Source organism: Ruditapes philippinarum, unplaced genomic scaffold (genome assembly GCF_026571515.1).
Source record: "Ruditapes philippinarum isolate M1 unplaced genomic scaffold, ASM2657151v2 ctg1792_1_1_1_1, whole genome shotgun sequence".
In the NCBI taxonomy this organism is placed as follows: Eukaryota; Metazoa; Mollusca; class Bivalvia; order Venerida; family Veneridae; genus Ruditapes; species Ruditapes philippinarum.
In genome coordinates, this window is record NW_026853759.1 from 12095 (window position 1) to 33896 (window position 21802).

Here is a 21802-nt window from a genome sequence, read left to right on the forward strand (position 1 = left end):
AGTTTGTGAAGCCACCGTTAGCTTAAGTATGAGATATTCTTTAGACAGTTTGCTATGACAACATATTTTTATCTTTTTAACAAACCGAAATGTCAATACAGTGATACTTCACATGAAGGGAAATGAAACTGAGCACACTTTATTACAAGTAATGTAAACAACGTGCAGATACTTGTATCATAAATTGTTTGCATTTCGAAATTGTTGACACGTATTTTTGATAATCTGATTCTTGTTCGACGATGAAATTGTTACAGAGTATGTGTAATGCTATATCAAATGTTCGTTTTGCATTTGTTTAAAACTTATTTTGAATATTGCACGATTATAAAACAAACAAATCATTATGAACATTCCTTGTCAGCCAAGTATAAAATTAAGTTGCCACTTTTTATAAAGTCACGATGAATTGAAGCTATTTGCACAATTAAATATAAAAAAAAATCTGTATTCTTAAGGAAGCTTAGAAGTTAAAAAATGACTGAATCCCCGCGGAAAACAAGGTTTTAAAGCCTGAATACAAAAACATGTAAAAGTGATATCAAAAATAGTGGTTGCATGACAGACAATACATACGAAGGAATATATTTTTCCCATGTTCATTGTGAATGGAAAGGTAAATTACATAACATTGGCACCAAAATATATGTAAAATGGAAGGAAAAGAGTATTTTACAGTGGTAGTCTTTGTTATGAATTCTAAGAGAAATAAAAACATGTTTTAATTGATAATAGAGAATCGTCAGTGGAATTTTAAAGCTTTTAATCTGGTACGACAAAAAAGGGCGCAATCTGACGTTTAATTAATCCTTTATCTGTAACCTTTCAAAAAAACAGCTTTAAAATTCTCTGTATTTGTAGGAATTAAATTTATAAGATATGCATTTATGAGACCTCGGGTAATTATCTAAAAACAATTGTTTTTTCTTATATTTAATGAACACAATAAAAAATTCAGTCTAATTTACAAAGATTTTTTACCCGATGATTTTTTTTTTTCAAAATATATTGAGGAAAATAGATCGTTAACTAAAACAACTACATTGAGACGAGCAGATAAAGAATCTAATTATGAGAAAAAGACACGGTTTAATCATGGAATAGAAATGAAATTAGTGTCAAGATGATAGATTATAACTGATCACATGATCAATATATTTGATTCTGTTACAGAGAGACAAGTGAATTACATCTGGTTTCAAAGCTAATCTCATTCTAAGTTAGGATACTAGATTTATTCAATTTCCTTATTTAAAACTTTATTTCCTAATAATTGCTTTAATCACTTATCTATTTTCGTGTTCTGTTGTGTTTAAAAATAATGTACTTTCCTAAAATAGACGATGATGAAAATGAAAGAAAATCAAAAATTTTAAAGCAGTACCTCTATTAAAAAGCGCTATAATGTCAGAAGAGAAAAGGTTTCTTTCCTTTTTCAATGATAACAGAGTCGGTATGTCAGCATTTTTCTAAAAGACAAATAATAATATTCGGTTATTAACAAAACTTACAGCCACTAAAGAAAACAAAAAAGGAGACAAATAGATATTATGTAAGTAAATATTGCTCACTTATGTTCATTTTATTCAGCTATTTAAGTTTTCATTTAGTTATTTATTTAAGTCCCATATAAGTAAACAAACATAAAAAAACAACTTACATGCCACCTCTTCAATTAGCAAAGCACACTAAGTCGTTACTAACATTCGGTTCATCAGTGTCCCTTATGTAGAAAATTCACCACAGGGCGATTAAAAATCTATTCAAATGTACAGTGTATTTAATATTCCAAGTAAAAGCAAGTAAAATTTCATATTTAACAAATACTTACATCATTATATATTCGTCAAACTATCATTAATTTACTTTAAGAATGCTTTCCTTTGATACCTGTCATAATTCCATTACAATATCATGAAATAAAATACTAAGTAAATTGATTGAAATATAAACTTATAGCATTTTCCGAACACAACAAAAAATACGTCTAATTTCATCTTGTAAGCAAATCCGAATGTTCTAACAAAAACTTAACTACCATGAAAGGAAAACAAGGAAATATCAATCACAGACGACTATAAGTACCAGGTTGTTTTTTGTTTATCGATCAGAACATAACAACAAAATGGATAAGACTATTCATACAAATGTACGATTTAGAAATTTCAGATATGATACCACTTCGATAAGGTTATTTTTTGACAACATTTGAAATAATACCGGTAGCAGAAACTAAGGCAATAATAATGATCAAAATAAATGTCTTATATGCTATGATCTTATTGGTTTTTTTTTCACTTACTATATTTTTAAACAGTTAGTTTGCGATAGTATGTTTAATTATCAAAGCAATGGAGATTGTTCACTTTTTATATCTTCGAAAACGGTAGTGCCGAAACAGATAAAAGGAATTTTGGTAAAGAATATACAAATGTACCAGTAAGTTACCGATAAAACTATTACAATGTTGTGTTGCTATGCAGTGTTGTAAAGTCGACATCAATTGTCTGTAGAAATGACCGTTTCAGTTTCGAATTAAAAAGGATGTCACTGTTGGGTGTTGAAGATTATAAAATGTGGTATTGTAAGAATTAAACCGATGATGTGTTGTTATTACAATCAATTATATGTGAACAAAGATCAACAAAGAAGAGCGGTATTCAATGAACGCAGCCCAATCACACCTGGCAACGCCGAACCATCGACAAGGAACCCATCAAGGCACCGAACAAACGCCGAGGAGAGGGTACACGGACACATCAATGACGATAATCTGATAAAGCTAACAATATAATTAAGGACAAGTAAAGAAACACAGGAAAAACACTAAAGAATGTATTCAATCAGAAGGGACGTAGGTAAAAGGGGAAGGGACCGACCAGGGAGGGATTTAAAATGGAAAACCAAGGGTAAAGAGACACTTTCCTTTGACAACACATAACGAACTGTGACACAACAATTGTCATCTCAATTTACACTACAAGATATACGTCTTCAGGAACACTTAGTGGTACCAGCAAATGCACTGCTGGGGAGCTTAAACTGGTTAAAAATACACCAAACATTACTCTTAGCACCAAATGTTCCTATGCGACGAAACAGTGTAAACAAAATGATTCCCTGCCAAGCAAAATTCTAACAGTTGTTATGGTAACAATAAGTTAAAGAAATTATGAGACACTGAAACAGTCTTATAGAAAACCGAATGACCATACCAAAAGTACCCAATGCCTTAAAGGAAGGCAGAACAGCAAAATGATCACCTACAATGGCCTGACTAAACAAGGCAGGAGAGGAAAAATACGCCAATGCCGTGAAGCAGAGGCTGTGGCATATCAATTATAACGTAGAGTTAAAATAACTTAAAATACGTATATAAGTTATGAAGACTTAACTAAGTTGTGTGGTAAAACAACTAAATGATGAATGATAAAGACTATTGCGATGGTGGATTACAAAGATTTTATGTTGTGTGGGAAAATTATCATTGCAATTGTATTTTTGTATTGCAATGATAGTTACTATATTGTTTTGTAAAATCAGATGACTGAAAGGGATGAATCAGGCTGCAGTATTGCATTACTTGTTCTTTTAAGTTCATGTTTATCATAAATTGTTGTATGAATCTGTAAAAGATTTTCTTTACTTGCAAATTTGATAACATACCAAGGGAGTATATGTACAAAGTGACCGATCACACAAGAGGGCAGTGAAGAACTATTACATAAATACATTAAATCTGCATAATCAACTCCATAACAATGCTATTTATCCATGAATTATGGTAATATTTTCATGTAAATCAGATAAGGGATCTAACATAATCAGCTGAGGCTCATACGATAACGGTTTACAGTGATTATACAGATATCTTTAATTGGTTTTAACAAAGACAAACTACGGTTATTCTAGATCTGGTATCGCAATTCGTATGAACGTAATATCATGATAAATTGGTATCGCTTTTATTCAAGATTTAGCATACACATTAATATAAATAAACATGCAAGGTTGTTTGGAATTATTGAAAGAAGTAGTACAATGAATAAGATTTTATTGTTTAGCCCTTTAAATGACAGAATAACACGCAATGAGTTTATGTTTTTAACACAAGTATTGGCATTTCCCCGTGAAGAAATTTTTCTATTCTATTCTATTTCTATTAGATAATATTGCAAAAGAAACAGGTATAAGATAGAATAAAGCAGGGAAACCTGATAAAAGTGTATTTATATGAGCTAATGTGGGTAAAGGAAATTTACTTGACGTGTCAATTTATCTTAAATGCAAGAAAGAACAGAAATGTATAGTATTTGTGTGAGTATTTAAACAGGTCTTTGCGGAAAACATTGGAATAACAAGTTGAAATAAAAAGGAAGACATATACCCTATAGGGCATCAAATAAGAAATTCTAATGAAATCGAAAATTATCAAACTACTTTATAACATTTATTTTGCCTTCTCATTTTTTGTACAACTTTTGACCGTTTATATTGTATGCTTTTATAATTATAGATAACATACCGTAATGGTTTTATATAAATTGTTAACTTTTACCTTTGTTGAAAGCCGTTATAATTATTGATTATTCTTATCATATATTTCATATAAATTCAAAGAGCAAAACTTTTTAAATTATAAAAAAGCCCTTAATATATAAACATAAAAGAAATTTTAATATCGCCTAATTGTTACGCAATTTTTTATTATAACCCGCAAGTTACATGACTCACGAATAAGTTAACATCAAAGAAAAATTGTTTTTTACTGAAATTCAATTTCATTTTGTTTTAAACTCATTTTGCGCTACTACAATCAATTTTATTACTCCCTGAAGTATTCACATTCTGAATAATTTGATGTAAGAAGTTAAAATCAATAGGCGATGATGGGAAATAAGGAAATAAGAAATAATGAGCATAATCCATTTTTAAATGATGAAAATTAAAATTGAATATTTTATTAACACGTCACTTTGTTAATATTCTTTAGTAAGAATAACTTCCAAAGGGATTAAACAGTTCCTTGAAGAATTTGTGATCTAAAAAAATGAGTTGCAAGTCGCAAAATTTCACTTCGTTAAAATTTGATTATAATTTTCTTGAAAAGTGTTTGTTTTTTCTCCTTGTTATGTTCAGAGAAAATAATATTCAATCCTATGAATAAAATATTCATAAAGTACCATTGAACATGCAAACTTTGTCTGTATTGTGCGCTTGAAATAAAATACTTGACGATGTAGACGTATTCATTATCAACAAACTATTCTTTACATATACAACAATGGTTGATTTATCTGGTCTACATTTAAATCAAATTTGTAAATTGACGTCTGCCCCTCTTTGCATTAGTCTGACGACATTTCTGAGAATCGAAATTTAAACAATTCTATTTCTCTTATATAGTGTTTTCATTGATTTACATGTGACCAAAGTACATTACTTTATTTTAAAGACATTATCAGACACAAAAAGATAAATTGCTATAAATTGTAGTAATGTTTTTATTCCTCCTTTTTTAATTGAAATAAAAGCATTTATTTTATCGCTTTTGAAAATTAAGAAAAGTAGTTAAAAATTGAAAAATATTCAAGGCACACTACAAGAAAAAGTTCAAAAGTATAATGTTTTATGATAGCATTATTTCATACAAATTATAAAACTAAATGTAATCTTACAACAAGTAATGTTATGTCGCGGCGAAATGTCTAGCAAACCAAAGCTCTTAATTCTATGTAATGGCACATTTTCAAATAAATCAAAAAAGTAATATACCATCAAAGCGCAATGTAAAAAAAACACAATAATCTTATGAAACTGCACAATTTCAAGCAAATTCAAAAACATATCGTTATGTCATGGGGCAACGTAGAACAAATCCTAAATTATAATTCTATGTTACGACACACTGTCAACCACACCCAAGTTTACCATTGTTAAATGTAAAATAAAACTTAAAAAAAAGAAAAAGAATTGGATCTTATAAGTCCATGACACAATCATATATCATGTCAAAATTTCAAACCAATAATACACCATAATCTTGACAAAGGTCGCTTTGAAAAATAAATCTATTGCATTAGTTGTAAAACGTGTAACTAGTTAGCAACACTTTTATATTTTATAGATTTTTATCAGGTATGCATAACAAGAGCTGTCCGTAAGACAGCGCGCTCGACTTTTTTATTGCTTGCCAATAAAAAAAGTTTTTGCAGTAAAAGGCAATACAAGAATCTCTGTATTTTTAAAGTGAACAATGGCCATGAGCATTAAGATATTTAGTGAAGAATTATTTTACTGAATTGTGTGATACCCTTGAACACTGCAGCAAAGTTTGAAATGTTTAAGTCAAAAGAGGGCTGGTAAGAAAGAAAAAAAAACTGAGTTGAGCCTTAAATAAATTTAATTGTAAGTCGATAAAAGGCCTTAATTTTTAAAACAAATCCTTGACAGAGTTACCTTCTCTTGCGTACAGATGGGGGTAATGATGTGAAATAGCATTAAAAGTTTCAAAGCAATATCTCAAAGGGTTAAGGCAATAAGTGGATTTTACCCATATTCAATGTATTTTCTAAGTCAAAAAGGGGCATAATTCTGTCAAAAACCTTGACAGAGTTATGTCCTCTTGTCTGTTGATGAAGGTCGTGATGGTAAACAAGTATGGTCAGTTTCAAAGCAATACCTCCAATGGTTTTGAAATAAAGTGAGGTGGTACAAAAAACTTAACCAAGCTCAATACACTTTCTAAGTCAAAAAAGGGCCATAATTCTGTCAAAAACCTTGACAGAGTTATGTACTCTTGTCTGTAGATGGAGGTTATGATGGTGAACAAGTATGGTAAGTTTCAAAGCCATACTTGTAATACTTCTGAAATAAAGTGGGGTGGTACGAAAAACTTAACCAAGGTGTGACGCCGACGCCGACGCCGACGCCGGGGCGAGTAGGATAGCTCCCCTTTTCATAGAAAAGTCGAGCTAAAAACGCATTTGTTTACGAAACTCGTTATCTTTTTTTTCTAATTTACAGAAAATAAAATTCAAACAGATGGTGTATGAAAAAGTCATATTGTCTGCACAATAATGCATGTCAACATTTTTTTACTGTTGTGCGCTAAACAATAAAAGAAGTATATCAAAAAAATAGAAAATGGTAATAAAACGCTTCCTTTGATCAGGTATTGAGGTAAAATGCTATTGGCTGTTATAAAATTATTCTAGATCTACAATATCTTACAAAATTATGTTCTTTTGTTTTGATTCATGCAATCTAAGTTAAGCCTTCATCAGAAAGAAACTATGCACAGTTAGATCTATATAGGCAACTGTTGTTTTGCAAAAACATATGGACAAGTATAAAACTTGAACAGAAAATAAAATACGTTACTAAAGGCATATAATTAAGTATAATCATTTATAAAACAAATACTTACAATCTTCCAAAATGTTTCTTGCACATATGTATAAAGGATATAGTCGGCATGATTATATCTTTCATTCCAGTGAAAAAATATTACACTTTCTTTAGTAAAGCTAAAATATCTTCAGAAAATCGTTTATAATATAGTACAAAAATATCTTATTTTTGTCACCTTGCCTATGTTACATTTCTTCGCTAATTTCGTACAAGTTTTGACGTCAAAGACCCGTTAATTTCTCTTGAAGTCGTTTATGAAACTGATAATTACTATAGAACAATATGTATCAGTATTGCTGATATACTGTATATTAATAACAAATCTCAGGCTATATTGAAATATCACTAAACATAAGTTCCGCTATATATTATTCTCCTTATTTAAAGAAAAGAAAAATATCCCGCAATGCTTGGAATAATTCAAACGAAATTTATTCACATTATTTATGTACTTTCAATCAAAACTAAGGTTGAATCAACAGTGCAGCTAAAAAAATACTTTAATAGTGTACGTTGACTGTATAATTTTGGCTCAGACATCAAACAATATAACTTCATAGCCTGCGAGAAGTTTTAATAGTAAGTCTGTGCAATTAATTATGTCAAGCAGTTTTATACATATACTTTATACATTGAATAAAATGACTTGTAAGCACTTTGTTATATTTTAAATCATTTCATGACTAATTTTGGTATATTGAATTTAAAGGCCCATTATGCCTCTGAAATGTTGGGGTTTTTTACCAAACACTTTTTTTTTACTTTGTTGTATTTTAAAAGTTTCCACAAAGATACTGATGGTCAATTACATGAACCATACTTTGTCTCAGTTTCTTTTTTTGGTTATTAGTACAAATAGAGTGATTTTATTTTTGTTTGGAAGTCAAAAAACTACTTTATACATTTTGCTGCATAATAAATACTTTCACATTGATGGCTCTTGTCATCAGGTTAAGAACATCTAACATTCTTAAACCGTTATTTAAACTTAATAAACTCATGTTTGCCCTTTCTTAAGCAGGTAAACATTAATTTGTTTCTGAGGCATAACGTGTCTTTAGACACTGACATCAGACAATAAAGTTAGTTGTGTAATAATGTACACGAATTAAAAAGTACAGGTACTATTATCAAATTGAATATACATGTAGTTAAATCCGTAATATCTTAAAACTTCTAAAATCATAACATGTTTTACTTAAATATAAGTTTTGGATTTCCCAAAAACGTTTTGTCCGTCATTTAAAATAATTAAATAGTATAAATATAGGTATGTAATATATCAATATTTGAAGAATTGAGATGTGAAAATTTAGTTTTGGTGCTTGCTTTGAAAAAAAATTCTAGTCACTTTCTGCATTCTTAATTTGACATGAAACTTGTTATATAAATCATACTTAAACATATTGTGTAAAGGTTGATGGTTGCAAAGGTTACGGTTGCACATCAACATTCTTTTTCTTTCTTAATATCATTGCAGTAATGTAGTATTAATTTATTGATAAGTAATATAATTTCAACACTTTTATCTTCATTCTTCTGTGTTTGACACACGTCTCTGTTTTTGTTGAGAGATGTGTGGATTTTCGGATGAATGAATGAATACTATGTATAAATAATAAGTAAATAATTATCAAGTTTTTAAAAACGATATCAATACACCTTCAATGTTAAGATTCATTTTTTTAAACTAGACCTTAAACGGTTTATTAACACCATTAAATCATTAAACAAGTTATTTAGAATAGTCTGAATAGTCTGACATCACAAAAACTTTTAAATCACAACCACGCTAAAAATCTTGGACTTGTCCATCTTCCAATCTGGACATAACCATTCATCCTTTTAAGAGTAAATTTCAATATATACGAGTATACTGACTTAATAGCGAACAATGCAGAATTGTAAATCATTATCATGATTATCATACACCATATATTCGCCGGTTGATCTTGGTTTGCAAGAATTTTGCAGTATTGTTTCCGAATGAAAACATTCTGGTAAGGGGATTGAATACATAATATTTAAGCAGTGTGTGGCTGAACGTGTAGCTGAACTTTACTTTGACATGGTCTCTACTATTATGAATGTGTTTTTGTTATTTTTTTTAATAAGTTCTTTTACTGATTGACACTGTATACCCGGTATATTTTATAACTTAATGTACTTTACATACCATATACAGGACAATTGTTAGGTATTTTAGTGAATATGCCATATATGCCACCAAGAGATGGGAATTTTAGATATTTACAAGAGCGCGAAGCAAAAACAAACTTTCAAAAAATGTGATATGTTTTATATCTAACTGCATATAAGTGTCTCATTGACCTAAATTGGATAAATAAAAAAGGGTATCTGTCACGTATTTGTGATTTTAATAATTCTAAAGAGTGTTACATCATTTTACACTGAGTCACGAAACAACATTTTATCTTGAAATAATGTGGGAGATTAATGATCATAAAGAAACCTATCAAGTTTAAAGCATGGCATTAGTTAGACTTATTGTGTTTGTAAAGGATTCCTCCTTTGGTCATTTGATGACACATTGTCGTACAATAAACTTACAGTTACTGCTGTTGCTATGAACAAGCAATTCTATATCAGCGAATGTTTGTATAGTATACATATATTCTGATCTACAAGCAATATTTAATATGAAATAAATAATATCAGATAACAGTGAAAATATAAAAGAGTTTATCACTTACAACCAAATGTTCGCCTCCTCTTCATTGTCAGAGGTCTGAAAGGAAAAAGTTTTTTTGTTTTTTTTTTCTTTCAAAATATACTAGTAGATCTAATCAGGTATTAGATAAATAGTGTTATCAAATCAAAAATAAAATATAATTGATGTTATTTTTTAAAAAAGATCAAAATTGTATTATGTTGTGTTACTTTATCGGCAATTTTAATTTTAACTGCGACGGAACGACATATCAAATTGCAATATCGAGAACAAAAATGAAATTAAAATGTTTATTTTTGTATGGATGTTCCTTTTATATCCGTGTTAGTCTGAAAATTCGTTCCATTATTAATGCATGTAGTTCTAAGAACGTATCATTATAAAAAAGCCAAACAATGTCCCCTGTGCTTGATTTGCTGCAATTTTTAGAAGCATATTTTCAATAGGGACAAGTCCATATATAAATGTTTTGTCGGCGTTCGTTAAATTAGAGGAAGAAACACAATTCTAATTGTAATTGTAAAATGAAAACAGAATAACCATCTTGTGTTGTCTGCGTTACAGATAATAAAAATTACGTTTACAGGCGAATTAATGATATAAACAAAACACAGCAAAATAATCACAAGGTTAAAAGGATTATAAACGGCAAAACTTTATTATTAAGTTATACATTTATGTAATTAATTACATGGTTGTATCAATTACAAGACTGTTTGTGAACTTTATTCTCTTTAATAAGTGACTCCTTCATTTTTATTGCAATAAAATTGATGCCATAATTACTTGTATTTTCTATCTTTAAATACAAATATGATAAAGGCAACATGATTCCACCAGGTTCATAAAGGAAAGAAAAATACATAACACAACATACGCAATGAACTCTTTTGTAAAGCAAGTATAGGTGATTCACTTTGTCCAAATGAATAGTATCAATATAATTGTAATTGATTTCAACAGAATATATATACTTTACCCTCTAGGTCTTGGTTAAGTGCCAGAAAAGGGGTTGAATTTATAAAAAATGTTAATGTTTTTTTATCAAAATCTGCACGCGTCAACCTTAAGTGCAATGTATATCATTGGATTACGTCTTATTGAAAATATGTTTATGAAAATGATGTGTTTGTTATATAAATATTATTTGATACTAAACGTGGATCTTTTGTTATTTTGTTTAAAGTCGACGGTATTTTATACGATTACGTTAATACTGTTTTAGCTTTGATACTTCTATATTTTTCAGAGGCCAATGCCATCGAAAATAATAAACTCTAAATAAACTTCTTACCGCTTACGACCAACGTGCGTCATATATAGGCAGGATGAAAGTGCATACATGCAGGAAAAGAGCATTATATCAAAATGAAATATTATATCATAACGGAAATAATATTGTTGATAATATTTAAGACAATGTCTCGAGACTTAGTCAGAAAATACCGGTAAAATATTGTTTGTTACTGTAAAATTTTATCATTTATCATTATCATTAATTTTTTTAAGAATGTCGTCATGCAGCTGAAACAACGTTGTTAAATTTGTTGTAAAGTAATGTTCAATCATATGTTAAGTAAAGGAGGTTAGTAAAATATTTGTTACATTCAAATACAAGCACACAACCACCAATCTTACTTGATCTAGTGAATATCTCCTCAGTGATCTTAAATATGCATACTTCTTTCTTACAACGGTCCCAAGCATTGCCAATATTATCATTGCTGTTAACAAAGTAAAAAAAATTATGTTAGAGCATTGTTGGCCTTGATGGCAAAACAAAACTACATTTTATCAAATATATGACGAATTATAATTTATATGTTATAAGTTATCAAGATTTTTTGATAGGCTATATATGGTTCTATACAAGGGGTGTTAGGAAATACAACAAGAGCTGCCTGTCGAGGGTAATTTTGGAAAAAAACGTTTATATACGGTCATATAACCTGTCAGAATTTATTTATAACGAATTTAAAATACATCAAACATCATTCTTTTAGAGATAAAGTGGAGATTTCTTAAATCTATAAATCTAAAGTCACGATTATCCAATGAAAAGTAACGTTACAAACGTGCAGTATTAGCATATTATAATAATATATTGATACATTTATTTACTAACTCGCTATTTTGAAACAAAAAACTATATCATGATAAAAGGTGGCATACCTGTAGCATACAAAAATGAGATGATTTATTATCCTTTACAAATGCTCTCCAAATTGGCAACATTTAGATAAATTAATGATTAAACCATCGAAATTAAATCATAACCACTTTTAAACCGTTTTACTTTGATGCAGTAACATGTAGTTAAGTGTAGGTGTATATGTAAAAAAATGACCGAGGTGACATTAGTCTCTTTAATACGTATAGACTTTTACCCTTTCATTTGATATGTCAATCATGATTACTAACAGGATATGTTTCATTTCAATCAGTTTTTATCCGTTAAACTTATAGAATTACTTACGCTTCATTAAGTACTCATTCAAACTTAATCCCGTAAGCGTTCGTATTACATGTACAACTTTAATTGAACTTTTTTTTCACTTTTACGAACGCTTTCTTATCTATTTGTGATCCGTCACAACTTTTTAATCAATAATCATTTACTTGATTTAAATCACTGTTTTATTATCTTTTAAAGGTAAAACCTTGATATAGCGACTGATTCTCTCTTTTTTTTCAAAAGAAATGTCAACAATACAAATAAAACACATGTCAATGCCAGTAAAAAAAAACAACATGAATTTATCTCATCATTTTGAACCCTTATACTGCAGAAACTAAATGTAACTCGCGTTTGCAATCAATATAGAGAAAACAACCTATTTAGTTGGTAGCTATTTTATTTTAATTTGGATGTTGAAAGCAGGTTTAGGGTGAATCATTATACGATTTAATGTTTTTTTACATGTTTAACTATAATATCCTAGTATAACGGGTCTGCCTCTTAACCTAAAAAATTGTGGTTCCCAGCTTTTGTCAGGTTATGACCATATTTCCTAACATAACAACAGTATTATAAGTTGTTAAAGGAAGACTCAAAAGCGATAAAATAAGTAGTAAGAACTTGTTTCAAAATCGAGCTTAAATGAACATGTTTATTCTAAATATGAACAGCATGTTGATAAATAAGCCATAAAACAATTGTTACAGAATTTCTAAATTACCAAAGACTTTTGTAGTGACAATTAAATGACGCGCACATTGCTGGAAATCAATTCACAAATCACGTTGGCTATATATTTGCTATATTATGAGCAGTTTGTTAAGTTGATAATAAAACGGCATTATTTTTATAAGTATATTTGGTTAAGATACACAGACTATATCAAAATTTTTTTTGGTACAATGTAGTTTACTTAAGATTAAACATAATATTTTGTTTTCCGATTAACCTGATAATGTACATGTTATCTCAAGAACACCAGATACAAGCATAATTTAGTTGACGCGTTAAACAGTTCTTTCCTCTGTGTAACAGTAATATATACGCCAATGCAAACAAACTATAGCTTTATAACTTAATTAAAGATAAACATCTTATCAACATGACTGATTGACCATGTCTCTCATGCGTACATTCTGTAATAATAGTAAACATCTTGGTCAATCTCGATAATTTAATTTGGAGATTTGATTACCTTATTAACAACATCTCTAAAAGTCGTAAATTAGAAGTTTCCGTCTTGTTTATAGGTCTGTCGTATTAGTATTTGAAATTGGCACAGCTATTACAGGACATTGCTATGAAATTATTTAATAAAGAATACGTTTTGATTAAATAAAAATGTGTTGAAATAATTCGACTGCGATTCAATTTCGATATTTAAATTTAAAGTGAATCGGTTTTATTATCATATTCATATTAGCAATTCAAACATTTCTTTCTTATCATTTTATTGATTCATCTTTGTAAGAGCTATTACGAATAAGTTCTTTTCAATAATACCAATCATATTAATTAATATACTAAAAAATTTATGCTAAAGACACCAAAAAATCTAATTCAACTTACCTGATTAAGCGTCTGCATGTATGTTCTTTGTTTGTATGTCATAATGTGAGGTTTATTCACTATTCCAGCATGTCACCAAAAATCTCGAGAAATGTCCTTATTGTCCATAACAATTGATAAATTATTTATGTTCTGCAACACTGTACACCAGTATTAAATCGAAAGAATAGTGACGTTTTGTATGAATAAGTAATAATGATACATGCAAAAACGTATATCTGATCATCAATGCGATCTAGATATATATTGAATAATTGTTTGTAGAAAACTTGCTTCTTTCTGAAAGCTACTGAATAAAGCTTGTCTGATGATTTGTTTAAGAATGATAGTGTTGGAATAGATATTCTGTGACATGTGACTGTCTTCACGGCAAATAGAATCCTGGAGTCAGAGCCGTGTATAAATCAGCGATCAGATGTTATATACACAATTAGCTCTCGATGTCAACTGACTAGATTACAGAGAAAATAGATTGTACATATTATTTTCAATTAAATCTGTAGTCTTTGTTTAATGAAGGCATATCCGCCCGTCAAAAAAGTAATGTTTGCTATCGAGTACGGGCCCGGACATGTCACCAGTCCTGCCCGTAAAAGTTTAATTTTAAAGCACAAAACAATGATAATTTACCTATCTTTTTTTAAACAGAGTATTAGAAAGATAATTAGATTTTCAGCCGAAAGTAGGTCACTGTGCTGCGGTAAATGAGCTCCTTAATAATCAGTAACATGTGACAATAATGAAGGAGGTAGACTTGATAAGGGATGTTGGTGCAAAGCAATGGGCCTGTCGTTCCGGCCGTCACTACGTACAAGGAGCATTTGTATCTTTGTATCCTTAAACGTTCGTTGCCCAACAACTGGTTGAATTGTATTTTTAATCAATTGCAAATGTCCTTAGCCTCTCAACGATGTGTATGTACCGAGGGGGTGAGTTACACGGGAATTTCTTTGATATTTGATGACTTTTGCGATGACGGAATATCTTGAAATTTAATGGATGTAATTTATCTAAACAATACAGATAGACTTTGATTAAATGATTTGATACATACAATATTAAAAAACATTTCGTGGTTATAAATGAAAAGCCAAAAGTGACGTGACGTTATTTTTTAGAGTATCACAGCGTTAAATGCTTGGAAGTGCTCAACTCAGTGCCACAATAGCCCGAAATTAATAGCAAAGGCCATAACATTGGAATTATCATTATGTCGAATAAATTAAGATTTTACATAGTTATCAAATCGAATCAAAAATGACAAATGACGATGGCAAGCAAATTACTTTATTATTTAATATCTGGCATTATATACTTTGTTATGATCGTCAAAGATTTGAACTTAATAAATTAGACTGCAGAAAATATCACCAATTCGTGTCTTATTAACAACATAATATTATATGTTATTTTGGTTTTTGAGTGATATATGTTGATATATTACCTAGCAAGATTTTATATCGCCCGAGCCGTTAGGCGAGGGTGATATAAAATCTTGCCAGGTAGTATATCCACATATATCATTCCAAAACCAAAATAACAATTTTATTTCCCTTCCCATGCCGAGTAAGATTTTAAAATAAATCATTGCTGTTTTAATTGTAACGTCGAAATAAGATTCCCTTTAGGGTACCCCTTCACCACAACATGACGTCACATAAATACATGACGTATTTGCTTTCGTACCTAACGAATGTAAACAAGAGAAAAGGGGTAGTCTGTCGAAGACACTTTTTTGTAATTAATATCAAGCATTGACGAGGCTTTTTTTGTTTCCAATACTGATGAGAATATTCATCATTACTTTTTTTTCATTTGACATTTAAAAAGTGCTTGTATATCGGAATTTACACCGCGTAAAATTGAACCGTACGCGCATCGCCACAACGCATGTTGTTTACAACGTGGGGTACCAAACGGGTATATTTAGTGTGTATATTACCCGTCTGGCTCGGTAATATCAATTTATTTCGACGGATCAATATCCAATCAAAAAGGTTGAACAAAATGGAAGGGTAATAAATTTCCATAGCCTACTTTAAGTAAAACAAATATGCTTAATTAATTAAATATTAAAACTTTCCCCAGGGTAACAAAAATCAGACTGACTGGTATTATTTTAATTGTTAAACATATTTGAAGTAAAGGAAGTAATAATTATCTACGTGCCATGGTAATATATCTTGTTTGTTTGTTTATTTGACTTTACGGCGCACCAACACAGTACAAGTCATATGGCGTCGAAACAGGAAAGATGGTTTTGGTTAACCTCGGGTGTTAAAAGCAACACCAGAGGTCAAAAACACCCGCTGGAGCTGAGAGATGCATAGACTCTAGTTATTCGAACCCATAAACGGTGGCTCCAATTCTAATGCCTCAACCATTAAAGGCAATCCCTCAATCACAAGATGACATATAAGGAACAACATCATTTTACTTAAAACTATTATTTTCTTTAACATCATAACCATGTACATCAATATTAAAAATGTATGTACCAAGATTGGAGTTTAGCTCATGCTAAAGATGATAGAAACACAATCTTTCATTTATTTTTGTTAAGACTGGTAGCATGAATTCAAGTTAGGTTGAACACTTTTTGTAAGATTGCAAGATGATTCATTGAACATCTTAAATATACTTGTATATATAAGACACAAACAACCCTTCAAATATGCAGTAATCTTTATATTTGTTTGTAGTTTATAGTAGTAATCTTTATTTACATCCCATCATTGTTCAGTTATTATACATGTATACACAACGTTGAAAGTTTACAGTATAGCTTGTCAATCGCTTTTGTCATAAAAAGATGCGTCAAAATTGATTGATTTAGCAATAGTCCACACTTTGATTAAAACAGCATGATATGTATTATTTATAATGACATAACACTGTACAACACTTTAATATAATGTTGTTGTTCACTTTTTGATAGTTTTAATATTTTAAATGTAACGAAAAAAATCCAATTAAAAATAAATATCAAGCAATGATATATTTCAGAAACTGTCATGGCTTTGTTGGTCCATCTGAACTTCATTGGATACTGCTGTAACTTGCCGACTAGATCTTTTAGAAGAGCAGAAGTAGTAAGCTAAGAATACTGTTATAGTTAGAGCAATTAAACCACCTATCGCAGAACCTATAATTATACCAATCAGCTTGTTATTTTCACGAGAATTAGATCTGAAAAATATTAATAACAATGGTTACTGTCAAACTGCAAGAAGAAACTTCATGTTACGAGTGTACCAATGTGTACCAAAAGAAACCAAATATCGTAAAGAAGGCTACAAGAGTGCGATTGACACAGATGAAAAATATGTTAGTGAATGTAAACTCCGACAATATACACATGGAAAAATAAAAATGAATTATTAGTTTAATTAAAATATTATTTGGTTTGCAAATTCACACATTGTGGAAAATAGAAGTATTTTTTTTAAATATGTTCCAGTTGCTTTTGTTTACAAGTATCATGGAATCACTTTCAAATTTAAGGTGACAATAAATCAGTTGAATTTTGTTCAGTTGAAATACTCACGATTCGGAAGTTGAGGTAACCCTACTTTTTCTAACATGAGTTCTTTTAGAATTCGAAGAACGTGTACGACCTCTTCCAGCATCCCAACAATCCATGAAACCACCTAGATAAACAATAATTCATTGAAAAATTACCATGCTGTATTTAAATGAATATTTCTTTGAAGAATTTTATATAGAATTCAACAAGATATCCAAAATTTTGATAACCTTGTTGATTTCATACCTTATAATTATTGAAAGGTGGAATAGATTCAAACCGCACTTTACCGTGAAGCATTAAAAGGAACAACCTAAAAAACCTGTGAATATATGCAGCAAGTACGAATAACATGCTGCAAAGTAAAAAATAGTCATTCATAGTCAAAGAAATACTTTGTATGTATATTTTTAACATCCAAAACTCTTTTTGTACAGTACTTACTTTGGAGAACCAATATGCCTAAGAAGAATAACGGGAACCATCTCCGTGTGACCGGTTCCATTGTCCTACAAATACACAATCAAATCTTCCTTCTTCCAACAAAACAATATAAGAATGATTTTCAAAAATGAAATATCATTCTTTGAAATACTACCAAAAGCATATAAATGTGAGTATGCATGTCATAATTAAACTAATTAATACGCAACTTTTAAAATCCTCAACACTTATTTCGGGCAAAACAAATGTTACTTGAACGTTGTTCTGAATATTTTGATATTAATTTAAAGTGTTTGAAAATATTAAAAAGGATGAAAAAGAAAATGAGACATTCACATTGCATGTATATTAAACAAGACTTGACTTAACAACAAGATGTCAAGTGCTGTGTGGCAGCTATAAAACGTTGTCCTGTTCTTTACTTCAGTGTTGTTATATTTTCTTGTCCTTTAAGATCATTGATTGCAGCACAATAAGGTTTGAAAATAACCGCTCAAGTCGGTGCTAGCGGACATGAGGCATGTTGCACTTTTAATCATCTCTCATTGACAGACTTAATCAAACTAAATCTCAAATTTTCATGTTATTTTTGTTGTTTTAAAAGCTTCCGTGGAATCACCCTTTTTCCAGATTTCGATATGTAGATAAATAATGTTGATTGTGGAAAATTAGAGGGAGTTGTATTCATCGATCTAATAAATGCGTTTGATTTGGTTAAAATTAAAAACTTTACAATTTCTCTGAAAAAAATAATTATTTGAGTCGTATTTGTCAAAAAGGAGAAAAATGGGGAAAAAATGAAAGATTACAATTTGAAATGTTCGTAGTCAAGCCAGGCGTGTCACAAAGCTCCATACTAGGACCTTCATAATTTTTATACACACGCAAAAAAAGCCTGTAATCTGTTAACTGCTTACCAGTCCTTCTAACTATTAATCAACAGAACAAAATATAAAAAAAACGTTAGAAATATAATAAAAAAAATAAGTTAAATTTGAATTGTATATACTCACATACAATACTATATTATCCAAACTATTTAATGTATTCGGTGAGATGATACATCACATGTTTGTTCAAAATAAAATAAACTTTTGTTTCGTCGATTCACTTAAAGCAAAATATAAAATGCTAATACGAAGTTATACGATGATCAAAATGTAGATAATTGTTTATATCATCTTTATTTATAACACAAAAATATCTAATTATATACAAGATAACTTGCAATTTAACATACCATTAACAATGATAACTAATCATTTAAAAAAAATTACATTTCGTTCTTACTACGTTTTATTATATATGTAAGGTGATCAAAAATTTGAAAAATAACTCGACTATACTAATTGCATCAAAATAATATCTATGATGAATTATCTATATGAACTTTGTACTTACTGTCATTATTTTTTAAACACCATTATAAAATAAAAAATGATTGGGAATATGAACTGGGCTCCTTGCTGGTAATCCTGTGTTGGGGGATGCGTTCAATGAATGCCGCCCTTTCTTGTTTGGTTTGTTTTTCATGTTTTGTAATATTGTCATTATTCTTTAAATATTACCTTAATAATAATAACTATTATTATTATTGTTATTATTGTTATTATAACTATTTAATTATTATTGTTATCATTATTATGAATTAACGAACGGGCATCAGGTTTGTATCAATGAGCAAGTGGGTCAGTTGTCCCGTATGAAAAAGAAAATCTCAATGTCTTTATCGAACTATAGGGTTACGTTAATCAAATTAATCAATATGCGGGAGGTCCATCATTCTAATTCTTTGCAGCTACATTAGTCAAAACATTTAATCAGTAAGAAAACATAAATGAGAATATCAACATTTTGATACTGGTATCATCTGTGTAAAACAAATAGATATAACTTTGATTAAATGATATGATTCTAATTCATGACCTAATACTATCAAAACAATAAAGTGTGATTAAACAAGTATTTATAGTTTACTTGAGTGGTTGAATCTATGATAGTACTTTATAACATATCTTTAATCACGTCATCACTCATCGCAAATATAGAGCATTAACCGTAACCTTATATTAGTGGAACCGGAAGCGATAACCTTTGGCCAGGCTATCCTGCACATCCGTGCAGTCTGGCAAGGCTCACTTCTGTTGGCTGACTTTCAAATTAAAAAAAAAAAACAGCTTGATAAATTAATCAATCTTTTAATTTAATATGTCGGATAAAAGATCACTATGGAATGTATTTTATATTTCTGTATCTAAAGTATTTCCGACATATTTATTACTGTTGTAATGTCAACATTCATATTTTAGGTTATGCCCTTAGTTTATATGCTGTGTCGATATTGTAAGCTTTACGAATTGTTTTGTAGAAACATTGTATGAAAAAACGTAGTCCCTTTCTATATGGGTTTCAAGATAAGACAATGGATGGCAAGTTTCTTACAGTTATTGTATGCATGGTTTAACAAAAGACAATCCGTATTTATTAGTTTTATTGAAATGAAAAATTCAACTTTAGATGAACCCTTCTTCATATCGCTCAACAGTTATCATACATCAGCAAGAAGGAAATAACATGGCTGGTGTCTTTATGAAATAATTATGTGATTATAATTACATAATAGGTGAATTTTTATTATATTACGGAGGTAATGTGTAGGTCTGAGGAAATTAAAACATTCAAATCTTTTCCATTTCATTTTAAATGTTGAATACTGCTTAAACCGGTGCTAAGGGGCGTGCGCATTTTCTATTATGCCGTTTTGGGCTCTCTGTAGGGATTCTATACTTCTCTATTTAAGATATAAACCTTAACCTTCAAGCACCATTAGCCTTTGATACTAATATAGAGCCAGATCAGCCTGCACATTCGTCTCATATGTCGTTGGCAGCTCATATTTTGATAATGAAACTCCTTACCTAAAATAAACTGCTCCAGTACCAAGGCGACAAAAACACATTCAGCAGGTAAACGAGTTAATTAATTAAGACTAGCTCAAGTAGTTACACTTCTTACATAAAATTGTTCATTCATTCTTGTACCATACCCTCAACAGTGAGGGTTCTTGACCTCCGTATGATCACATCAAAGGATATGCCAAAGGAATCAAGTCACTTAATATAAAAAAAAAATCTTGAATCCTGTTTAAGACGGTGCCAGAAAACATGACAGTCAGATTTCATTATTAAGCTCATGCACATTCTCTCAAACCCAACATGCACCAGTTTCACTTTAGTCATTTTTTTCTTTCCCTTTTTTATTATCATCAATATTGTCCCTTCCAGAATTATTTAAAGGTACAGCTATGTACTTTAATCTAATTTGCTTGAAATTTGGTAATTGTCATAAATTGTATAGAATCAAAGCTATGTAACGTATGTGAGAAATGAATTTAAAACTCGTAAGACGTCTACTTCAAAAAAGATTATTTCTTTGTATATCCATTTTTATGTAAATTTCTTGCCGCCTTATAGCCACGTTTTCACAACAGCAAAATATATAACATTATGAGGAACTAAGAAAAATGACGCCCGCATATAATTGAAATAACTGGTCAGACGCTCTCAAATGTAATTATCATTGTGAAGACAGCTCGCCACTGTGCTGATAAAAAATTCCCTCATTTCGTGGCTTCAAACTGGTGGCCACACAGGAATATTAATCTGAAATTTGGTTTGTGATTTAAGAGTTGTTGCATTAA

General features: G+C 29.9%; 1 protein-coding gene across 1 annotated transcript; it reads right to left on the reverse strand.

Moving 5' to 3' along the window:
- Nucleotides 1–16947: 16947 nt before the first annotated feature.
- Nucleotides 16948–19243, reverse strand: LOC132737741 (uncharacterized). Its single transcript, XM_060725075.1, has 4 exons — nucleotides 19116–19243; nucleotides 18103–18167; nucleotides 17680–17782; nucleotides 16948–17321 (listed from the first exon to the last, which is right to left on the reverse strand). Coding segments are annotated over exons 1-4 (357 nt in total). The 5' UTR covers nucleotides 19118–19243; the 3' UTR covers nucleotides 16948–17134.
- Nucleotides 19244–21802: the final 2559 nt, after the last annotated feature.